This window comes from Salvelinus fontinalis, chromosome 2, assembly GCF_029448725.1.
Source record: "Salvelinus fontinalis isolate EN_2023a chromosome 2, ASM2944872v1, whole genome shotgun sequence".
Lineage (NCBI taxonomy): Eukaryota > Metazoa > Chordata > Actinopteri > Salmoniformes > Salmonidae > Salvelinus > Salvelinus fontinalis.
The window spans coordinates 29,153,529-29,177,480 of NC_074666.1; the positions used below are offsets into that span (position 1 = coordinate 29,153,529).

A 23,952-nucleotide genomic window follows, 5' to 3' on the forward strand; every position below is an offset into this window, starting at 1 on the left:
CTGCCTGTTTTTTTACTATTATCAATGATTACAGTAGCCTAGGCATATAATGAAATTACAACATTTTAATTGTCAACTGGCCAGGCCAATATAACCCCCATACAGTGTCTATGTACCTCTTGTTATGATTTAATATTTCTGGTCCATGATTGTAACTATATTTTGATGAGCAAGCATCACGAGGTTAGGACTCCCAGTTTGAAGCATATATAGGAACCATAATGAGCCCCCAATGAGTGCCTGTGGTTTGTTCCTCTATGCACGAAGCACCGCCCAGATTTTTGCTCCCCGCTACGCAGGGAGAGTTGCAGCAGTAGCTTTCTACAGTGCCTACGTTACCATCCCAATTTTAGTGCATGCAAAGACCCCTACTCCTAATGCAAAACGGCATTCAAGTCGGCAAATCAGGAAACTAGCGGACGACGGGTGTCAGAGTGGAAGGGGAACTAACGGTGCAGACTCTGATGATGATGAGGATGATGATGGTGAGGATGATGATTCTGTAAGAGAGTTATACGTATGAATACAATGTTATGTGAAAGAGGAGGTAGCTAGAGATTATACCAGAAATGTTTCCTTGCGTTTGGATAAAATGAACAGTCACAAAATGTTGGTGTACAGCAATATGCACCTTAACCGATTAAATGTTGCAGAGCTCATGCTCTACATTATGACCTTGGATATGAAAATGATCATTTGCATTGTCGTAATTATCGAATGCGATGCTTTTGTTTGTGTGGTTGGTGGTTGCTGATACTGTGCCTCAGTGCGCGTATGGATAATCACAGCCCGCACTGAAGTACGCACGGCGTGCAGTGGAGGCGAGGAAGTGGGAGTGAATGCGTGTTCTTATGGAGGTACACACAGGGCTTCAACATGGCCTCATCACGATATGAATGGCGCTGGTATATTCTATATTACCATATCTTGTTTGTGGTTTACATTGTATTTAGCATGTCGGCCATCAGTGGCATATGGCAGTCGCGGGCGCCAGATTGGTGTTATAGATTGTTAGGAATTGTTCCTTGTCTCGGCGTTCTCTCGTTGTAAATGTATTTTATTGGCATGTTGTAAAACACATCTATGCATGCGATGTGGGAGAGGCAATGTTTTTCAGTAAAATCCTGTTCTGTTGATTACTTGGCGTTGGCAATATGGTGCTCGTTTGAAATGAATATAGTCTTATCACATAATCTTCTTGATCTGGTAGGGTTGAAAAGATGCGACTCACATGCGATAAAATAATATAATTAAATAGAATAACGGTATTCTTCAGGCTGTAGATTGCGTTTTGTAAACTACTGACCATGCCATTTGGGTCTCAGGGCTACTGGGCACAATGCAAAAACAGCATCATCTAGCCTACTGTAAACGAGCTATCCAGTAGCCTAATAATATCATGTTTTATCGAATGTAGAGTTATGTTTTTAAATATTGACCCGTTTTGTAATGGTTTTACATTGATATTGAAGTGTTTTTTATGTATATACTTCCATGCTTCTACTCTTAGGCCTATCTCACCGTAGGCCCCATGGTGCCTCATAATGTTGTATTTTATGACGTAGCCTATAGGATATCTCGAAACATTGCTTTTAGTTTATGCGAATTGGTAGGCCTAAATAGTATGACGAATGGTTATGTGGATATTATTTTTTATGTAGAACTAATATAATACAGTTTGCGTTTTCATAGTGACAATTCTACAGATGCTATGAATGTAACAGCATGTTTTGTGTGTGTGTGTGTGTGTGTGTTTGCAACATAATGCATAGACCTCCCTGTTGTATTGAATGCTTACAGTGCTGTTCATATCACAGGGTCCCAGTTAAATAAATGGTGATGCATTGAGTCTCACAGGAGATAAAAAAAGCTGTATTGCAAAAGGGGAATGTTCTGCTCTAGTGTAATAACAGTATTACTGTCAGTACGCCTATGCAGACATTATTTTAAAAAGACAGGTTTATTCATTAATTGTATTATGAGGAAGCCAAATACAGGTTGTCATATCAAAACGGGTGTGCATATTTAATGCAGGCAGGGGTGCATTCACATGGAGATGCATGTGGAGCTAAAAATACCCCTTTCTGTTCTTGAGCATGTGAGTTATAGTGGAGAGCGAGCTCTCTTGACACTTATCAGGGGACATGTTGACTTGTTAATTAGTATATTACTGTGAGGGATTACTGTCTGTTTTCAACCTGTTGTATCTCTCATCGTTTGAGATATCACCTTTTTTTTCATTCTCTCATGATGTTATTAGGATTGCAGGTGGAGCTCAGGCAGGGCACCTGTGGTCTATTCCATAAATCTTTGTTTAAAGAAATGTTAATTATGTTCATACATAAAGTCATTTGGCCTGGAATAGATAATGACATTAAAGTGTGAATGGAGGGTAGGTCAATTTGAGTTTTTCTCTACATAATATATTAGAGAAACGCTATTGAGTAAAACATAAATTATGCCAAAGTTTGTTTTGGATTATGAGAAAAACAGTCACTCCAAGCAGAGCGGATATGATTTAGGGATTTATCGGCCAGCCGATAGTGCAGCTCAGCTGTGTAATCTGGGTCACGGCACCAATGTTGCATCTACCAATCTGCACCCTGTTTCAGTATGGTGCTCCTGCTCCCTATAGCCTCCACCACACTCCATCCAACTACACACAGCTCTTTAGAGCAATAGGTTAGCAATAGTTTATGTTCATATTCAGGTTTTTACACTTTAATGTAAAATGTTAAATGTTGAGTCAAGAAGATATTTGGAAGAAGATGGTATATTACTCCTTTTGGCCTTATTTAACTGCTTTTTGTAGTAGTGTGACTGAACAATGTACTACTGATCATCTTATGTAACATTGATCTTTTACACAGAGGGAAAGTGTTTTATGTACAGTAAATCTGTTTTAGACATAATAAGGCCAACTACAGATTTTGTCCACAAATCTAGGGCCATTTCATGAGACGGAGGGGCTAGACAAAAAGTGGCACAAGTGTAATATTTAAATCCCTGTGGGTGATGCAATTAATAGGGTTGTAAAACTGTGAATTTATTTAGTTTGACCTGGCTTTTACAATGGCAATACAGATGGTCGAAATATAAATGCAATCATTCCTCTTCATGAGACTTCATTTATTTTTTTGGAACAATTTTAGATTTCCCCACTTTAATGTCTAAACCCCAGATTTGTGATTGATAATCTGTAGAAGGAGGTATTCCCTGAGGGTGAGCAGACAGACTAGCATCACTACTCTGGACAGTTCTGATTTAGAATATGGGGACAACTACAAATACCTAGGTGTCTGGCTAGATTGTAAACTCTCCTTCCAGACTCATATTTTGTATCTCCAATCCCAAATTTATTCTAGAATCGGCATCCTATTTCACAACAAAGCCTCCTTCACTCACGCTGCAAAACATACCCTTGTAAAACTGAGTATCCTACCGATCCTCAACTTCGGCGATGTCATTTACAAAATAGCCTCCAACACTCTACTCAGCAAACTGGATGCAGTCTATCACAGTGCCATCCGTTTTGTCACCAAAGCCCCATATACCACCCACCACTGCGACCTGTATGCTCTCGTCGGCTGGCCCTCGCTACATATTCGTCGCCAGACCCACTGGCTCCAGGTCATCTATAAGTCTTTGCTAGGTAAAGCTCCGCCTTATCTCAGCTCACTGGTCACCATAACAACACACACCCGTAGCACGCGCTCCAGTAGGTATATCTCACTGGACATCCCCAAAGCCAACACCCACTTTGGCCGCCTTTCTTCCCAGTTCTCTGCTGCCAATGACTGGAACGAATTGCAAAAATCTCTGAAGTTGGAGACTTATGTCTCCCTCACCAACTTCAAGCATCAGCTATCTGAGCAGTTTACCGATTGCTGCAGCTGTACATAGCCCACCCAACTACCTACCTCATCCCCATATTGTTTTTATTTACTTTTTTTGCTCTTTTGCACACCAGTATTTCTACTTGCACATCATCATCTGCACATCTATCACTTCAGTGTTAATTTGCTAAATTGTAATTACTTCACTACTATGGCCTATTTATTGCCTTACCTCCTTACTCCATTTGCACAGACTGTATATAGATTTTTCTATTGTGTTATTGACTGTACTTTTGTTTATACTATGTGTAACTCTGTGTTGTTTTTTGTCGCACTGCTTTGCTTTAACTTGGCAAGGTCGCAATTGTAAATGAGAACTTGTTCTCAACTGGCCTACCTGGTTAAATAAAGGTGAAATAAAACATTTTAAAAATAGGCATGTGTTTGTTAGGGTATCATCCTTGAGTCATCTCTACCCACTACTTGATGTTATAGTTAATCATATTTTAGAGACCAGTGTCCATTTATGGTATGAGGTCTTTGGGGGATCGAAACTGGGGTGTCTCCATGGGATGGCAGGTAGCCTAGTGGTTAGAGCGTTGGGCCAGTTACCAAAAGGTTGCTGGATTGAATCCCTGAGCCGACATAGTAAAAATCTGTCGGTCTACCCCTGAGCAAGGCAGTTATCATCCACCATTGCTTATCACTTTGGCATTGATTATAACGCCTCATGTGTTAGGTTAATTTCACTGAATGAAAGATGTGTAACTCTTTATTATAATGGTCATTTGTAAAAACAAAAACAACAACAACAAACAAATATATATATATATATATATATATAACAATAATAATTTAAAAAAATGAATAAGTAGATAAATTGGTTTGAAACTCAGATATTGTCACTAAGACTTGACAGTGCCCTCCTGCCCTTGTAAAAGTACTAATGAGCCCTTACCGTCCTCTCTTCTCTCCCTCACCACTACTCCTCTCACTCCCTTCCTTCACCTTTTCCCTCTACCCACTCTCTCCCCTCACCCCAATCCCCCTCTCCTCTCTTCTCTTCTCTCTCATTTCCCTTCTCTCTTCTCTCCTCAACCCCTCTCTCCCTTCACCCCTCACCCCTCTCCCACAGTTGATCAGTGGAGGATCCATCGTCAGTGCTGAGGCAGTATGGGATCATGTCACCATGGCCGACAGGGAGTTGGCATTTAAGGCAGGGGATGTCATCAAGGTCCTCGACGCATCAAATAAGGACTGGTGGTGGGGACAGATTGATGATGAAGAAGGATGGTTCCCAGCCAGCTTTGTGAGAGTGAGTGGAGCCATCAAATATTTTCTCATTCTCTGTTGCACCTTGTCTTGACCCTCAACAAGTACACTAGGGTTTACCACCTATTCTCAATGCTCCGATGGATTATCCCTTGCCATTGCCTTATCATTGATAATTATCGTTGATTCACTGCTCTGTTTTGAGGGCAGATATTTTAGGCTTGGGTGATGATGATCATATTTTGATATAGATCAAAATATGATTATGCCATGCTAATCTCACAGGAACTAAAAACATTTACTAGTCCAATTTGAAATACTGTGAAAACAAGAAGACTTCAGAAAAGTGAGGAGTTATTACTTTGCGGGGTTATCACTACTAGCCTTCTCCATCTGCCAACTGTAAAAATGAGTCTGAACGAGGTATGTCATGTTTTTCTCTCCAAAGGTTGAACCCCACCCACCACAACCTCAAACAAAACAGGTTTTCTATATCAACCCTATAGCAGCTCCAAGGTTCCAAAACACAACTACCAAGGTGCGTTTAATAGTTTCAGCAGTATTTCAAAGCAACTGTTTTAACTAGCATCTCACTGCACACTGGACCACCCCATATCTAACATCCTTTCGCTTTATACTACTGCTTCCATTTGCAGACATCACCATGCTTCAAGTTTCAAGCTTGTAATAGCATTACGGTCAAACTATGGTATCTCAAACAACACTCTCTTTCTCACTCTCACTTACTCTCTTTTTCTCACTCTCTGCACTCTCACTCAACTGAAAAGCGAGCACTGAGGCACTGATTCATCTCAGATCTGAATGATGAAACATGTATGACCAACCTTTTAGCAGAGGACAGGGCATATCAAACAGGTGGATAAAACGAACAAGGCTTGATGAGTGACTCAAATAAAAGCTACTTAATGGTTATTTTATGTAACCGGATTTGTTGTCATGTTGGAAGTTATTTTCAGGAACATACATTTTCTAAAATCTTAAGAGCATTTCTGGATTATTGTGCCCATCCTATGAATTGACCATGCAGCTTTTGTCCACTGGTCCAAGGAAACAGAGAGAGTGGGCTCTAAATAGACACCCTTGGACAATGTACTCAGGCTGAGATATACTGTGTACACAGTACCATCAAGCACTGAGACCTGATGTCTGGAAAAGATTACTTACAGCACAGGCCATATGTGAATTCTGTATGGCCACATGCATATTTAAAATCAATCTCAGAAGGGTCCCATGACTCTATGTATGTTATGGTGGGGTCTAGTGTTTGTAATATAGATATAGGTTTAATGACCACAACTACCTCATATTTGCAAACAAACAGTCAGATACAGTAGGATCCAAAATGATTGACACCCTTGATCAAGATCATTCAAATATTGAGCTATACTAATACAATTGTTCAGAGAAATATATATTTTTTTCTCAAAAAGGTAGGGGTAAGAATTATTGACACCTAAAGATTCTTATAAATAATGTAGTCAAACGTTTAGTATTTGGTCCCATATTCCTAGCACACAATGATTACATCAAGCTTGTGACTCTACAAACTTATTAGATGCATTTGCAGTTTGTTTTGATTGTGTTTCAGATTATTTTGTGTCCAATCGAAATGAATGATTAATAATGTATTGTGTCATTTTGGTGTCAGTTTTACTGTAAATAAGAATATAATATTACATGACCAAAAGTATGTGGACAACTGCTCATCAAAAAGTTCAAAAATCATGGGCATTAATATGGAGTTGGTCCCCCCTTTACTGCTATAACAGCCTCCACCCTTAACAGCTGTCCACTAGATGTTGGAACATTGCTGCATGGACTTGCTTCCATTCAGCCACAAGAGCATTACTGAGGTTGAGCACTGATGTTGGGCGATTAGGCTTGGCTCGCAGTCGGTGTTCCAATTCATCCCAAAGGTGTTCGATGGGGTTGAGGTCAGGGCTCTGTGGAGGTCAGTCAAGTTCTTCCACACTGATCTCAACAAACCATATCTGTATGGACCTCGCTTTGTGCACGGGGGCATTGTCATGCTGAAACAGGAAAGGGCATTCCCCAAACTGTTGCCACAAAGTTGGAAGCATAGAATTGTCTAGAAAGTCATTGTATGCTGTAGCATTACGATTTCCCTTCACAAGATTTCCCTTCATTCCCCCTCCACCAAACTTTGCAGTTGGTACTATGTATTGGGGCAGGTAGTGTTCTCCTGGCATCCACCGTACCCAGATTCCTCCGTCGAACTGCCAGATGGTGAAGTGGGATTCATCACTCCAGAGAGAGTGTTTCCAATGGCGGCAAGCTTTACACCACTCCAGCCGACGCTTGGCATTGCGCATGGTGATCTTAGGCTTGTGTGCGTTTGCTTGTCCATGGAAACCCATTTCGTTAATCTCCAGACGAACAGTTCTTGTGCTGACGTTGCTTCCAGAGTCAGTTGGGAACTCTGTAGTGAGTGTTGCAATCGAGGACAAACAATTTTCACGCGCTACTCTCTTCAGCACTTGGTGGTCCTGTTCTGTGAGCTTGTGTGGCCTACCACTTCGCGGCTAAGCCGTTGTTGATCCTAGACGTTTCCACTTCACAATAACAGCACCTACAGTTGACTGGGGCAGCTCTAGCAGCGCAGAAATTTGACGAACTGACTTGTTGGAAAGGTGGCATCCTATGACGGTGCCACTTTGAAAGTCACTGAGCTCTTCAGTAAGGTCATTCTAATGTCAATGTTTGTCTATGGAGATTGTATGGCAGTGTGCTCGATTTTATAATCCTGTCAGCAACAGGTGTGGCTGAAATAGCCGAATCCACTAATTTGAAGGGGTGTCCACATACATTTGTATATGTCGTTTTCCTCCAAGACATGCTAACCTCTCACAATTACCAATAACAGGGGTTTTTACCATGTCTTGCGGATATGATCTATCTCTGAGCAATTGTATTTGTATAAAATAATATCATTTCCCAATTTTTTTAACATACAATATTTGAATTATTCATTTTATATGGTCATGATTGCTCATCTTTATCAAGGGTGTCAATCATTTCAGATCCCACTATCTGTCATTACGATTGAGCTAAACTCTAAGTAAATGAGTAAATGCTTCGACCTCATCTTTTTTTTATTTGACTGAATCTACCAACTGATCTCATCATCTCATCTTACTCAGTGATTGCTAGAGTTTGTGTTTGATTTTATTTATGTGACAAGAAATTATAAGCTAATTCTATGGGAAAATAGTACCTTCATATCCGAGAGGGAAATGTGCCCATTAACAATACAGTTGCATCATGGCTGGCTTTGTAATGTGTATTTTTCCTGAAAAACATCATGATTGTGTAGATGTGTATTAGGAGTCAGCTACCTACCCCGTGTCCTCTGGCAAGGTTGCTAAAATTAGTTTCCTTTGAGGATTACACAAAGTGACAGTTCATTCGTTGAGATGCCTTCAAGCAACCAATGCACTAATGCGCTCACAACTCCTCCAACTCCCTCAACTAGGAGGTATCAGATTTTAATCAAACAATGAATACTGCGTAGAAGGACTTCATGTTCATTGTTTCATGTTTTTATCCCTTTTGTATTACAATGTAATTTCTTGACCGTGTGTATGCGTCTTCCAATTATAATGTGGGGAGGTCAAAACAATGAAAAACTATCTACCAAATCTATTGATTTTAAAATGTTGATTACTTCTCCTTGCCATTATTATTCACCTGATGATAAGACAAAACATGTGAACAAAAAACGTATGATTTGGGTCCCAGGGTCGCCTGTTCTAGTGGCTCCTGATATTGGGGTTCGATGTGAATATAAGGAAACTGTTAATGTACAGAACTATATGGTATATATTTATCGGGTCCATACTTGCGAACATTAGAAAAAGTAGAAGTTCTCAAAATGCCCATCAGCCAATTAAAATCGTTGACGTAGTTGCATGTGATACACCGCTACATGTTAGCTTTTCCCATAGGATAACCTGCCAGACATACATGCTAACCACACCACCCGTTGCAAAATAAATGTACACATACATGTTATTCAGTCATTGCACCCATACGGCTTGCGCACGTCAACGAGAGTATGCGTAGCCAGGCGCTAACATGCTGACCAGACTGAGATGGGAGAGGCAGGACTTGTAGTGCATCAAGCGTCACAAATAGAACCAGTGTGGATGCAATGATTGAATAATATGTACAGTACCAGTCAAGAGTTTGGACACACCTACTCATTTCTGGGTTTATTTTTTTACTATTTTCTGCATTGTAGATGAATAATAGTGAAGACATCAAAACTAAGAAATAACACATGGAATCATGTAGTAACCAAAAAAGTGTTAAACAAATGAAAATATATTTTTTATTTGAGATTCATCAACATCGCCACCCTTTGCCTTGATGACAGCTTTGCACACTCTTGTCATTCTCTCAACCAGCTTCATGAGGTTTTCACCTATTAACAGGTGTGCCTTGTTAAAAGTTAAGTTGTGGAATTTCTTTCCTTCTTATTGTGTTTGTGCCAATCAGTTGTCTTGTGACAAGGTTGGGGTGGTATACAGAAGATAGCCCTATTTGGTAAAATACCAAGTCCGTATTATGGCAAGAACAGCTCAAGTAAGCAAAGAGAAACAACAGTCCATCATTACTTTAAGCCATGAAGATCGATCAATACGGCAAATTTCAAGTTTCTTTAAGTGCAGTCGCAAAAACCATCAAGCACTATGATGAAACGGCTCTCATGAGGACCGCCACAGGAAAGGAAGACCCAGAGTTAGGAAAGGTGGATACCTAGTCAATTGTACAACTGAATGCCTTCAACTGAAATGTGTCTTCCGCATTTAACCCTACCCCTCTGAATCAGAGAGGTGCGGAGGCTGCCTTTTTCAACATCTTCAGGGAATAGTGGGCTAACTGCTTTGTTCAAGGGCAGAACAACAGATTTCTGCCTTGTCAGCTCAGGGATTCGATCCAGCAACCTTTCAGGTTACTGGCCCAACGCTCTAACCACTAGGCTAGTTACTTCTGCTGCAGAGGATAAGTTCATTAGAGTTAACTGCACCTTAGATTGCAGCCCGAATAAACGCTTCACAGAGTTCAAGTAACAGACACATCTCAACATCAACTGTTCAGAGGAGACTGCATGAATCATGACTCCTTGGTCAATTTGCTGCAAAGAAACCACTACTAAAGGACACCAATAAGAAGAAGAGACTTTCTTTTGCCACGAAACACGAGCAATGGACATTAGACCAGCGGAAATCTGGTCTGATGAGTCCACATTTGAGATTTTTTGTTCCAACCGCTGTGACTTTGTGAGACACAAGGGGGCCTCAAACCCACTGTTACCGTATCCTGCAGATTCACAGTTCACTGGTATATGCTACCTGGCAGCAATAATAATGGAGGTACATGACAGCTATTTGACAAGACCATAAGTTCAAATGTTTTTAAAAGTTGAATGTTAAACGTAAATGTCGTATAAGAGCGTCTGCTAAATGACTTAAATGTAAAATGTATAGACCTCCTTTATCTTTTTCCCGTAAAAGCACATGGATGTGTGTGAAAAACGTGAGGTTTTGTCATATAGCAAGAAATCAGCACAATGCAATATTGGCACACTACAATTGTGACATACTAAGTGGAACATAAGTAAACCTTGAATTTGGAGGTTTAAAATATCCCTCTGGTGGCCAAGTTGACCTATTTTAAGAAATGCCATTGGTTGGTGGATATAAAGTATATGATCTTTGATAGGCTGATGCGGAATTTGTTACAGGAAATAATCACTGGCCTGCTGGTCAGGTTAACATCGTGCTAAATGTGGCAGGTTATCTTATGGGAACAGCTATGCATTTAGCATTGTATCAAGTGCAACTACGTAGATTATTTTAATTGGCTACTGCTCATTTTGAGACTGAGAAGTTTAAACTTGTGTGGACCCATATTGTTCATTATATTAAGTTATAGCATGTTAAGGATATATCCCTATCAATTTGCAGTGTTGGGGAAGCTACTCTGAAAATATAGTTTACCAAGCTACCAATTAAACACAAAACCTCTGTTTCAAGTGAGAATTTGGCAGGTCTGATGCTGAAAAATAAAGGAAATTATTGTCTACTTCACCCTTTTTTTTTTAGTTGGAAAAAAATGTTGTATTGTTCCAGTAGTTTTCTACACCGCTACATGGCAAAAAAGTAATTAACTACTGAAAACACTACCAAGATTTGTATTGAGTTCAACTGCCACCAAGCTACTGCAAAATGTAGGTAAATTACTAATTGAACTACATGTAATTCACTACTCCCCAACACTGTCAATTTGAACATTGCTGGAAACAGACTGTTTTATTGTGCAGTCACAGTGATGTTCCAGCAATATTCAAATTGACAGTGTTGACAGCCTAACCTGCAATTTCATGCTTGTTTCTTTTTCTAGTTTTGATGCTTTGATGCTTTAGCTCAACCTATTCAATCGATAGTTACATATTATTTTTGACAATATATCATATCGTATCGTTTTGACAATATTGCAATATTACTTTTGCACTAGTTGGCTGTACCTGCATCAAACTCCAGTATTTTTCCTTTATAGCTTGTTCTCCATCTTCTTTTTAAATAGGGAGCTAATTTGTCTTCAGCACTTTTATTTCCATAATTGATCAAAACTCGTTATCATGGCTCTCTCTTGTCCCTCTACAGCAGACCTATAGTGATGTCCCTGGCAATTCCCAACCCGACTATTCAATGTAAAGGCTTCGTTAGAATTCAAGATAAATTACAATGTTTTTTGAACAGGTACCTATTTTACGGGTGCATCAGAGGAATAAAGGCCTGATATGGATATTTCTTTACTTTTTTAACACGTTTTTGACAAATCTAATTATGATACACATTGTTCAATTTAAACTGAAGAAGGGGCATTGAAAATGAATTTGAATAGGGAGAAAAAGCCCCATGGCTTTGGAATTAATATGGTGTTGTTTTTTGTATTTTAATAATATTTTAGATCCCTTACAACCCGAACCCTGATTGTTGATGCTACTGTTTATTTGTCCAGGCTGACATGTTGTGTTCTGCTGTCCTCAGCTGTGGGTGAACCAGGAGGAGAGCACGACGGTAGAGACAGTTGAGGGGGCTAGCCCCAGCCCCAGTGAGGTCCAGAACGGGCATGCGGAGGCCAGCCCCAGCAGCAGCGACTGTCTTTGCCTGGGCCAAAGCGTCCAGAACAGAGACCAGATGAGGGCCAATGTAATCAACGAGATCATGAGCACAGAGCGTCACTACATCAAACACCTGAAGGACATATGTGAGGTAGGCTTGGCTGGCTAGAGGAGATCTTCCGAGACAGAAGGGCATATGTGAAGCAGAGGTTAAAGACCATGGATGGGCAACTTTGATTGGGGTGGGGGCCACATCAAATCTGAAAATGTCATGAGGGGCCACAGTGGGTCACGGGTCTACGTATCCATATAACCTAGCGTTGGGCTAGTAAATGAAAGGTCGCTCGCTGGTTCGAATACCCAAGCCAACAAGATGAAAAATCTGTTGATGTTCCTTTGATTAAGGCACGTAACCCTAATTTGCTCCAGTGGTGCCGTACTACTATGGCTCACCCTGTAAAACAACACACTTCACTGCACTTCTCCGGTGTATGTAACAATAAAACATCGTACATGCAATCAGTGCCAGCCCTAGCCTTTTGGAGCCCCTAAGTGCCATTTTTTGGGGGGCAAAATATCTTTTACATTTTTGTTTGTTTTGGTCTTCGGCAAGGGTTTTACGCCCCTTCATTGGTGATGGGTCAACAGTAGGGGTTCTTCAATTAAGTGTTTATTGTCATTCAATGAGAGACGACCCGTTTTCATGCACATTTTTTCACTTGCGAAATATACTGCAGATGGTAAAAAAAAATATAAAAAAAAGAGGGAAAAAAAAGACCTCTGCAAAAACGTATAAATTAATTACAGATTTCTTGAGTTATCTTTGATTAATTCAGGATATTTTGAGGTGTGTATACTGGCTATGGCATCTCAAGAGGGACAAACAGTCCTATTGCCGTTTTTTTATTTTCAAGCATTCTTTTATGGGAATATGCAAGGCATAGACGTTCACTTCACCTAGTCGAGTTCTGCTAGGAGCAAACTGAACCTAGTATGCAGACGCCTTTATGCACTATGCTTTTCCGCACGCTTACTATACAACAGATCAATATAGTCTACCAGTCAACTGTCTATCATGCCCTCTATCGATAGTGACAATAGTGGTTGTTGGATCGTTTGTCCAGATCTGCAATAGGTTAACTATCAATCAGATGTGTTGACTATCAATCAACACATAAAATAATTTAAATCTGCACAAATTTTCCATATCAATCAACAAGATGGAGGAATAGCTGATAGGCAGTGGGGAGGCCAGGTGCGTCACTAGGCATTAAAGAACAGTGAAGACATGTAGCTTAAAAAGCCCCCGTACCAAGACTAGCCTACAACACCACAATCCAATTAATAATAGCGTTATTGTTTTCAAGTGAGTACAATTGAGTACAATTCAACTCTAGGCTGTAAACTGCAGTGAAATGTAATTTGAATAATGGCGCAAAAGCCTTGTTTCATTCCATTTGGATCAGCTGTGGGTCTACTTTGGACAGATTATAGAAAGGTACAATAGCAGCCCGGTCTGGCTGTATTTTTACTTCTGATACTGATGCGTTGTCTGTTGCCGATCATCATTCTCCCAAGTCATCCTTTCAATGCTCCCAGCAGGCCCAGTTATTCAGGAAAGCTGAACAGGGTTCTGCCTCCTTTCCCATCCGAGCAGTTATGACACGACCTATAACCTAACGCTACAATCTATCCTAAATATTTGTAATTTAACTTTTAAAATTCATTACCTTTATGCGTGGCATAAACACAACTAGTCACAATGCTTTAATCTGATAAGGCTACTTGAAAAGTCTCCTGTATGCTGCCTGCGCATGTTCATCCACTCCATCCAAACTGTGCAGCGGCCATTCGATTAATGGAAGGAGACATCTGTTACAAAACACCAAAAAGTTTCATTACAATCGAGATTGTCAAACAAAGCCTACGATGCTGAGTAGGGAGGGATGCATTTTCTGCTGATCAAGATTGACATACTCTACTTCAGTGGTCTCCAACCTTTTCTATTATGAGTAATACTTTTTAAAAAATGAAACATGTCACAAGCTACATTTTCCTTTCTAGCTTTCAAATATGCACATGATTCTCTTCTCCTCTCCCCTGCAACTCTTCCCCAGGTCCTTAGTGTACATGAGAAAATAATGTTTCTGTTAATATACCTGGTAAAATAATAGTTAATAAACAACTCTAAAGGGGGCCCTATCAAATCAGAGATTTATTTTCCCCCGAATGCTGTTTTATATTTTCCAAAATTCTGTTTTCTCAGTTTTATTGTTCCTGGTTTTAGATATTATTTTTTTTACTCTTAAAACTACAATTGTTCATAGATAAACAATGAAATTGGATGTTCTGAGTCCATGTCAATGCTTACATCACATCAGAAGACCATTTATTATAGGTCTGTAAGGAAATTAACAAGTAGATTTTTGAGTGTAATTCCCCTTTAATTGCGAATCTGGCCCTTTAATTGTGCATATGGTGGGTGCGGTATAATGTGCAGGTCTAGTGATGGTTCTTTTCTGCTGCTGTTCATTTCATGGCAAACTTTGCAAATAATATATACAAATGATATACTTCCTCATGATACACTTCTGCCAGGTAAGCCTACTTCGCAGTTAACATTTAATTTAGAAGGTTTTGGGGAAAGTATTTCTGTTAAACCACAAGACGGTTATCATATCACCTGGCTACACACGGAGTGATACACATACACGCACACAACACAGACAGGGCATTATTGCTGGAAATTAATTGGCAGATATTGTGTTAGGTTTGTCTTTTTAAGCTATTGGTAGCTAACCAATGGTGGGATAATGTTGCGTTGATTGGATAGTAGCTGGGAGCTTGCAATGTCTGATACTTGGGAGATTTATTTATTACAGTTTGTGGTGGAACACGTAAAAATTGCATGCACTTTCAGAATTGTTTGGCGAGCTACTCGTATGTGGCCTGTGAGTTACTGGTAGTTTGTGATCAACCTGTTGGAGACCCATGCTCTACTTGATTGTGGTGTTGACAACGCAAACCATGATGATAAGCGTTCCAAGTCGGTATGCGGTTATGCAATGCTTATTGGTTGTGTGTGGTGCATTGGCACAGAAACCTGTTGGTGGAAAATTCGTTGCATGTATTTTATATAATTTATAAATATCATAAAATGTTAAATGGATTTCCCCCTAGCTGAACCTGCAGCCGATTCTGCAGCCGATTCTGATTGTAGTGTAACGAGAGTCATTTTTTGTTGTCCATTTTTCGTCCGTTGTCTGCGAACCCTTAACCTTCTGAACCATTAGCCCTGATAATAAACTGACTGTGCCACAAAACCATGCTAAAGTGGTAAAGTCGATAACTTCAACGGTTGCTACAGTTATTGTTATTTATGGTTGTCACGTTCCTGACCTGTTTTCCTAGTTTTTGCATGTGTTTAGTTGGTCAGGGCGTGAGTTGGGGTGGGCATTCTATGTTATGTGTTTCTATGTTGGGTTAAATGTGTTGCCTGATATGGTTCTCAATTAGAGGCGGGTGTTTGACGTTTCCTCTGATTGAGAACCATATTAAGGTAGGCTGTTCTCACTGTTTGTTTGTGGGGGATTGTTCCTGTGTCTGTGTCTGTCGCACCACACGGGACTGTTTCGTTTTCGTTCGTTTGGTTAGTCTGTTCCTGTTCGTGCGTTCTTCGTGTTTATGTAAGTTCACATGTTCAGGTCTGTCTACGTCGTTTTGTTGTTTTGTATTTTCCAAGTGTTTTTCGTATTCGTCTTGTTTAAATAAATTTTGTTATGTCTTCACAACACGCTGCATTTTGGTCTGATCCCTACTCCTTCTCCTCATCCGAGGAGGAGGAATTAGACAGCCGTTACAATGGTGGTAATCATTATTTTTGAGTACATTTTGAGGGGGGAGGATGTGCAACATTTTTTACAGTACAAAGGGAGGGTCATGTGAAGAAAACAAATGTGTTGGGGAGGGGAGTGTTTTTTTTATTGACGTCTCGAGTTGCTCTGTTTTAGACAATTACCTTGTTTTAGGCCATTACCCAACCACTATTCATAGCAAGATAAGACAGGTTATTAGTGATGATCCAATATGAAATATTTAATGGGCATGGGAAAAAAGTGTATTTATCTAAGTACCCAATAAATTGTATATCCAATATTTCCACAGTGCTATAACAGCTCTTTTGCAGATTTAGATTATGCAGTACAGTGCTTTCCATGGGCTAGGAACAAAATGTGTCTAAAGGCAAACTTCAGTCAATTATGTTCTAAAGAGTAGTGACATGCTACAGTGTTTTAGTGAGAGATTAGAAGCGATGGCTGACCCGTAAGTGCTGGTTGTGGGCTCAGAAATAGCATCCCTCCCATCCCACACCACTCTTCCCCAGCATATATAGAAACAAGCACTCCATCTCTTCACGCACCACCTGTCTCCGTCAAACAACACACCCAGGAGAGTACATGAAAAAGTACTCAAAAAGCTGTTACCCAATCAGACGTTTTTCATCAGTTTTCCCTCTGTTCCCACATAAATATTACATAATCACAATGTGCCTCGAAACCCCCAAAATGACGCAGAGAAAACATAAATTGTGTAAGCAACATCACATGACAAATCGTAATGTCTAGGTGACTGGGAATGCGTATTGAAGCGTGATGGGTCCCTTAAGTGTGAAACTATATGATATTTCATGAATGACTTGAAATGTTATTGGAGAAATGAGCTCCCACAGAGGGGATGAGTTACATAACTGAGAATCTTGCTTATAGAGCTGTAGCCATCTTCCCTGCCTTTATTTCCCTCTAGATCTAATCTGGGAAAAATGTGGTTAGAAAAATAAATTTGATGGGAAATTAAACAGTGAATAAACAATGATTATGATTCAGTCATTGGCACTGATGCCTTTTTTAAACTCAGACAAAACTGTTTGAATGCCCTGTGTCAAATATTCCCAGTGTGAAATAGTTCCCAGTTCAATAATTGCACGCGCAGATCTTTATGTGGATGGCTGAGCTTGTGCAGATGTTTCTCTCACCCTGTCGTGACCTCGAAAAACTGTTCTGTGAGAACGCGCATTTGCTTCACACATCTGCCATTCAATGGTGACCAGGAGTATTGACACTGACCAATCAGAAGCTTGTTGAGGCATGAGGTTGGCATATATACACCCGGACTCACGCGTCTAAGTGCTGAGGGTTGATGTGAGGCGAGATATGTTGCCAGTGTAAAGACTTGGGCGCTACGGGAGGGGGGCGAAAGAAACACCCGCCTAGCTCCGCCATCCACATAAAGAGACGCACGTGCAATTATTGAACTGGGAATATTTTCACGTTGGGAGAAGATGGGAAGATTTTTACATGGACATCCTGCAGTAAAGAAAAAATCATCTGAGATGCCATGCAACATCAATGAAATACTATCATTTGAAATGCATAATATTGGATCAAAACCATTTGTTTTTCTTTGTTGCCTCAGGGTTACTTCCGGCAATGTAAAAAAAGAAGAGACATGTTCAATGATGACCAGTTGAGGGTCATATTTGGGAACATTGAAGATATCTACAGGTTTCAAATGGGCTTTGTCAGAGACCTGGAGAAGCAGTACAATACAGAAGAACCTCATCTCAGTGAAATAGGTCCCTGCTTCCTAGAGCATGTAAGCATTTTTGTATCTCTCAAGATTTCAAGTGTTTTTTAAATGTAATCCCTCAATAGGTTTGAGTAAACCTTGTGTATCATATCTACATGTCCATTGGATTCTCATAATTTTTCATACATCGGAGAACCTTGATGATGGGGCATTTCAGAGTTCCCGTTGGTTATTAATTTCAATGGTAACTGAAGGCAGTAGTGCACCCTCACTATTTTGTTAACCCCCCCCCCCAAAAAAATAATTCTGCTTGTTTCAGCATTTCAAACATACCTTGTACACGTTTATCTGTTGCAGCAAGATGGCTTTTGGATCTACTCAGAGTACTGCAACAACCACGTGGATGCCTGCATGGAGCTCTCTCGACTGATGAAGGATGGCCGCTATCAGCATTTCTTCGAGGCGTGTCGCCTGGTGCAGCAGATGATTGACATTGCCATTGATGGCTTCCTGCTCACGCCCGTCCAGAAGATCTGCAAGTACCCTCTGCAGCTGGCAGAGCTGCTCAAGTACACTGTCCAGGAGCACAGGTACCTGTCCCTTAGTCTCAATGTCACATCAAATATTTACATTCACCTCTGTGTCATGATGAAGCATTGTTTCTACTAATAAAGATACTGCTGGAATGATTGGTATTTTTTGCTCTCAGGCTAATTGGCCAGTATGAGACTTGAGGATCTTTCATTAATATGTGAGGATCCTAGACGTGGATGCTAAACTTAAAGTATTGTTGTTTTGTGCAGTGAAGCTGTGATAGAGATGTGGCACGGTATGCCTGACTATCTACAGTTCTTTTGTTGATCTATTCCTCCTTCTTAGTCACCCACACTATAACATTGTGTCTCCTCCCCTCTCGTAGTGACTACCGTTACGTCGCTGCAGCGCTGGCTGTCATGCGGAACGTCACTCAGCAGATTAACGAGAGGAAGCGTCGCCTGGAAAACATTGACAAGATAGCACAGTGGCAGGCGTCTGTGCTGGACTGGGAGGTAGGACTGAGACAGGGTGACATGGCTGAGGAACTAACACACATACAACAAGCCGTTTTTAGTTAATGGTTTTGCTCTGTCAACTCACTCCTTTGCTACTAGTTTGTTTTGGTCAGAGTTTGAAACATAATGTATTTTACAATGCAAATATTTTGATAAGCTGTAGCATAGACCATTTATGAAGGTTTAGAGGCAAGAAGTTGTTTCTTCCAAAGGAAAATATATAAATTGCTCCTTTTGGAGTATGTACTCTTTTGATGAAATAAGAAAATAGACTGTCAGATGCGGTGCATTTTGAAGCACTCCATTTCATCGGGATGAAGTTAATCAGGAGTGAGAAAAGGAAGTGGAAGGATCTGTGTTGCTAGACTCGAGCCTGTATTCGATGTGAGAGAGCTAGCGTTATCAGGCCACTCTGACCTAGTTGAAGAGTTTTTCCAGAGTTGCACAATCACTGAGGTACTGTAATTATGTCAAGTTAAAAAAAATCAGACCCACCAGAGTTCTACTTTGTCACCATCTATGTATTTGAGGAAGCGGAAGCCTGTCTTACCAGAGGAAGCCTCTCTTACTAGTCAGTATCTTATCAGTCACTTTTCTAGTGTCATAAGCATAAAATGATTCCGTTTTCTTGACTATGTATCACAGACTGTGTTATTGATCCTGTTTAAAGATCTGACCGTCTTGTATTTCTCTGTGCAGGGGGATGATATTCTAGACAGGAGTACAGAGCTGGTCTACACTGGGGAGATGTCATGGATCTACCAGCCATATGGGCGGAGTCAGACCAGGGTCTTCTTCCTGTTCGACCATCAGATGGTTCTGTGTAAAAAGGTAAGGTGGCCACATCTGGGTCACAAATGCTATTGAATTGATCGGAACCAGTCTTGGCACTCCCAGGTGTACATATTGCCTATGTAACCCCTCTCTTTTGCAGACAGAGTTGGCATGAATTTGTTAAGAATGTGATCAACCGGTCAGTTTGTTTGTGAATAAAGCATGGCAGCAAAATCAGTACGTGTGTTTGTACCCTTAGTTACACTCCCAGGTTCAAGGCAAATGAAGGTCGCTGCTTGATAGAGTCAAGTCACCAGATTAATGTGCCTAAGGGGTAATGATTTATTGTGCGAAACAGAAAGTCACAGGCTTGTATGAGAAAATGCTTAGCCTCACCGCTGTGGTGACAAAGACAGAGCTTAGGACATTATAACTACCGTTTTTATGAACAAACAGGCTTGTTTGATAGTAGTTTTTATGACAGCAATTCCTCTTTACTCCCCAATTCCGACAAGAGTCATATACACAAAACTTTAACTGTTAAAAAAATAAGCATCTCAAGAAAAAAATTGAAATTTACGAAGTTCTGAAATGCATCCAATAGCTCAACATGTGTTGAGAGATTCTCAAATGTCATGCTAAGAGATTCTCAATTCATGAAGTGTTTAGCTCTTAAACCCACAATCAATCCCATGAATTAGGCCTATTAGTATGAGTCTTTGTAAAAGCTGTCATTCAAATGTGATGGTAGCTCACAAACTTCACAGTGAGGGAAATTATGTGTGATATATTGTCACCATGCGATTTGTAGTTTGAAATTAAAATGGTCAGGAACACATCTTTAATTCAGCTCCTGAAAATGGACCCTGTGGTACTTGTTGTAACAGAACTGGATGGAGATTCATTCCTGCTTGTCTGTGAGGTCTTATCTTTTATCTCCAGCCCCTCAGCACTGTGATTGATTCCTGCTCCTGAGGTGGATAACAACAGTGTTGTAACATAAGGCCGTCATGTCCAAAGGGGAGCTAGGGGAAGCTGACAGGCTTACAGTACAGTACACAGGGCTGTTGTGTCTCTGAGTTTACCCCTACCGCTGGGACATGTGTGACACAAGCTCTCTGAGGGAACAGGAATACATAGTACGCAGCAGAAACATCACTAATGGGGATGGGACACCTGGAATCAGGAGCAGCTGTTTACAGCAAAGTGCATTATTCATCAGGGTGATTGCATGGAACCCTGTCTATCACAGGGAAATTGATAGGCTGCAATTAGTAAAAATGCACTTATTTCTTCCTGGCTGCCAGGAATTCAAGCCTTTTCATTTCCTGTCTGTCTGTCACCTGGGTTTGGCAGTGCCTCACTATTGTTCAAAGCACTGGTGTAGATAATTCAAAGTAAATTAGAATCCACTCTCTACTTTCTTTTTCTCTTCCACTCCTCACTCCCTTACTTTTCCCTCAGGACTTAATACGACGAGACATCCTGTACTACAAGGGCCGCATGGATATGGACAGGTACAATTTAGTTGATGCTGTGGATGGGCGGGATGATGACTTCAATGTGAGTGTGAAGAATGCGTTCAAGCTGAGTAATAAGGACTCCGACGAGATCCACATCTTCCTGGCCAAGAAGCTGGAGGAGAAACTTCGCTGGCTAAAAGCTTTTCACGAGGAACGCAAGATGGTGCAAGAGGATGAAAAAATAGGTGTGTATGTGAAAGAAATGTTCATTTGTACAACAAATGAAAATGGTGAATGAATATAACAATTATTTATATTTTTCAGGTTTTGAGATATCAGAGTATCAGAAGCGACAAGCAGCGATGACAGTGCGAAGAATGACCAAACAAAAAGGTAAATGCACACTTTCCCAAATTAGTTAACTAACAGTTTTTGTTTTTAGTCCATCTATAGTGTATCTCTCTCCTCCTTTAATATATCTCTTCTCCCATGTGTAGGCCATAGGTCTGTGCCCCCTGGATACCCCCCTCCTATGGACCCCATGAATCCAGGACAGTACTTGGTAGGAGACGGCATGGAACAATCAGAATTTGAATTCCCTGAACCTGAAAGGTGCAAGTCTCCCTTCTGGCAGAGCTTCAGCAGGTTAACTCCCTTTAGGAAATAGAGAAGAGATATATTTTAGAAAGACCACCTTATTTTTTTGAGAAGCACCATTGTCTTTCAATTGTGACTCTTAAGGGAAAGCTGAACACGAGTATTTGGATTGTCAAACATTTAGCTTGTGAGCATCTCATTGATGACTGTGCTGTTGTAATCACTTTACCTGTATGACTGCAATGACAACTACCAACACAACTACCACAGCGAATGACCACACCTTTGGAACCTGAGAGAAACCAAAACACCTTCCTATCTCTTGATCTGTGAGAATATTTTTGTGACCTCTACTAATCCTTGGACAATGGAAAAGGAAAAGGGAACCGTGAGTTTCAAGGAAAAATGAACAGAACATTTGTGTCCACATTTAAAACTGAGGAAGCACTAGTCATACATTGATCTTTATGCCAAATCTGGTTGTGTCCTACAGTTCACTGTGACCTTAATGGGCATTTTATGAGTTTTTATTTTTTTTGTTAAAGTAAAATGCTGGCCAGATTCATCAGTCTTGTATTGTTTTTGAGTATTTATTTCCATTTTATTTTTGTTAATTTATAATGCATGGTGAAGTCCATTGTAGGTATTTATTGTGCAATTATATTCTTACGGGTCAAAGGAAAAAGAGAATCTGCATCATCAACTTCAGTGTGACTCATTCAAATACATCTTATATTGTTGACAGGGTATATATGTTGTATATATTTTTATTACATGTAGGTACTTAAGTCTGATAGGAATATCATCTTGTGGTGTTCTCTTAAATAGTCATTCACACTGATTTTACATAACCAGGATGGTAGTTTGAGACCTGATATTACAGTAGGCTATATTCAGCTATCTTTGCATAGTGCTTTCTTTACCACCGGGCACATCAGTCATTGTAGAATAATATGTGGTTATAGTTGCACTTACCTAAGATCCATCTGTGATTTCATCAGGTAGAAGAGTCTGCTAGAATGCCTTTCAACCTCCCAAGTCATTTAACAAAGATTGTGATCGCATAAGTTTCAGAAATAAAAAGGCCTACCATAAAATTATTTGACGATAGTTCCATAAATGACCATGGTTAAACTCCTATTCATTGGCTTTATTTTCATGTGATATTCATTCTTGATAGTGAAAGAATACCACTTTAAGGTAGCCAAACTACAGTTAAAACATCTTGGTAGTCTTTTTCCTGTGGTGGCTTTCATAGTGCCAGCACAATGTTATGACATGACTGATTTTACGCCTGTCATTGCAGGTTAAATCCTTCGCTTGGTCTGCCACCAGGCTTAGATGAAGCAGAAGATGGGGAACATTTCAGGGGGATTCCAGTGTGGTTTTTTTTAGGCATTATGATGGCTACTTCAACAACAAAGTTATACCAGAATTTCACATGAAAAATGCAAAGGAAATGCTGGTGGTCAAGCTTGTTATCTATATTTGTATTCAAAGGGTAAAAACAATTTTTAAAAGGATATTTATTTATATGCCTAAAAAGATCAACTAGGATTTAATACATTGCATTAGATACAGTATAAAAGCGCAATATGAAAGTGTGCAGTAATATTGAAGGAGAAAAAAAACACTTTAAATATTAAGGCATTTTCTCTTGATGAACTGATATGGAACATTCATACATTTATTTTAAAAAGTGCATTTTATAATGAAAACAAATGCTTAAATATCTGAATTGATAAGTTGTTTAATTTCATTTTTGGTTTTATTGATAATTATGGATGATTTATCATTAATTCTGTGACAATGGCTTGGAATAAATCAAAATGCGTTAACATGATTGTTTCCTTCTTAATAATTGAAGTTGTGCAGTACCCTGTTAGGTGTTAATAGATGTGCATTAACAAATTCTAATGAGAGGGATAACCACCAAGATTATCTAAATTCATTTCTCTGAATGCCAGGTGTTTGTTTACTTTTTCCTCAAATAATCACCATCTCTCCTTATCTTTCCTTCTTAATGTACCAAAAGACAGTCTAATGAAGCACACCAACCTGTAAGAGAAGTCATGTATAAGATCTACTATTAAAGAATTACCATTAATGTGTAAAGAAATCAATTTATTGTCTATTGCAGATACAGTGCCTTCGGAAAGTATTCAGACCCCTTGACTTTTTCCACATTTTGTTACGTTACA

General features: G+C 39.9%; 1 protein-coding gene across 5 annotated transcripts; it reads left to right on the forward strand.

Annotated features, from left to right (window-relative positions):
- Window positions 1-217: 217 nt before the first annotated feature.
- On the forward strand, window positions 218-23,858 carry LOC129815826 (rho guanine nucleotide exchange factor 9-like). 5 transcript variants are annotated; one of them, XM_055869980.1, is made up of 11 exons: window positions 218-502; window positions 4,972-5,151; window positions 5,557-5,646; window positions 12,206-12,430; window positions 17,752-17,931; window positions 18,223-18,455; window positions 18,785-18,914; window positions 19,617-19,748; window positions 21,156-21,399; window positions 21,479-21,547; window positions 21,652-23,858. In XM_055869980.1, the coding sequence occupies exons 1-11, from the start codon at window positions 233-235 to the stop codon at window positions 21,819-21,821; spliced, it is 1,923 nt and encodes a 640-aa protein (XP_055725955.1). In that variant the 5' UTR covers window positions 218-232; the 3' UTR covers window positions 21,822-23,858. The 5 variants fall into 5 exon arrangements, with proteins under 5 accessions (XP_055725955.1, XP_055725961.1, XP_055725970.1 ...); XM_055869995.1 differs by having other exon boundaries at window positions 371-485; XM_055870011.1 differs by lacking the exon at window positions 218-502 and adding an exon at window positions 719-905.
- The last annotated feature ends 94 nt before the right edge of the window (window positions 23,859-23,952 follow it).

Bases quoted from the DNA above. Each gene is read 5' to 3' on its own strand.
- LOC129815826 (XM_055869980.1), top strand. From the start codon at position 233: ATGAGTGCCTGTGGTTTGTTCCTCTATGCACGAAGCACCGCCCAGATT. The intron at 12,431-17,751 runs GTAGGCTTGGCT...TTGTTGCCTCAG, and splicing joins ACCTGAAGGACATATGTGAG to GGTTACTTCCGGCAATGTAA. The intron at 21,548-21,651 runs GTAAATGCACAC...TCCCATGTGTAG, and splicing joins AAGAATGACCAAACAAAAAG to GCCATAGGTCTGTGCCCCCT.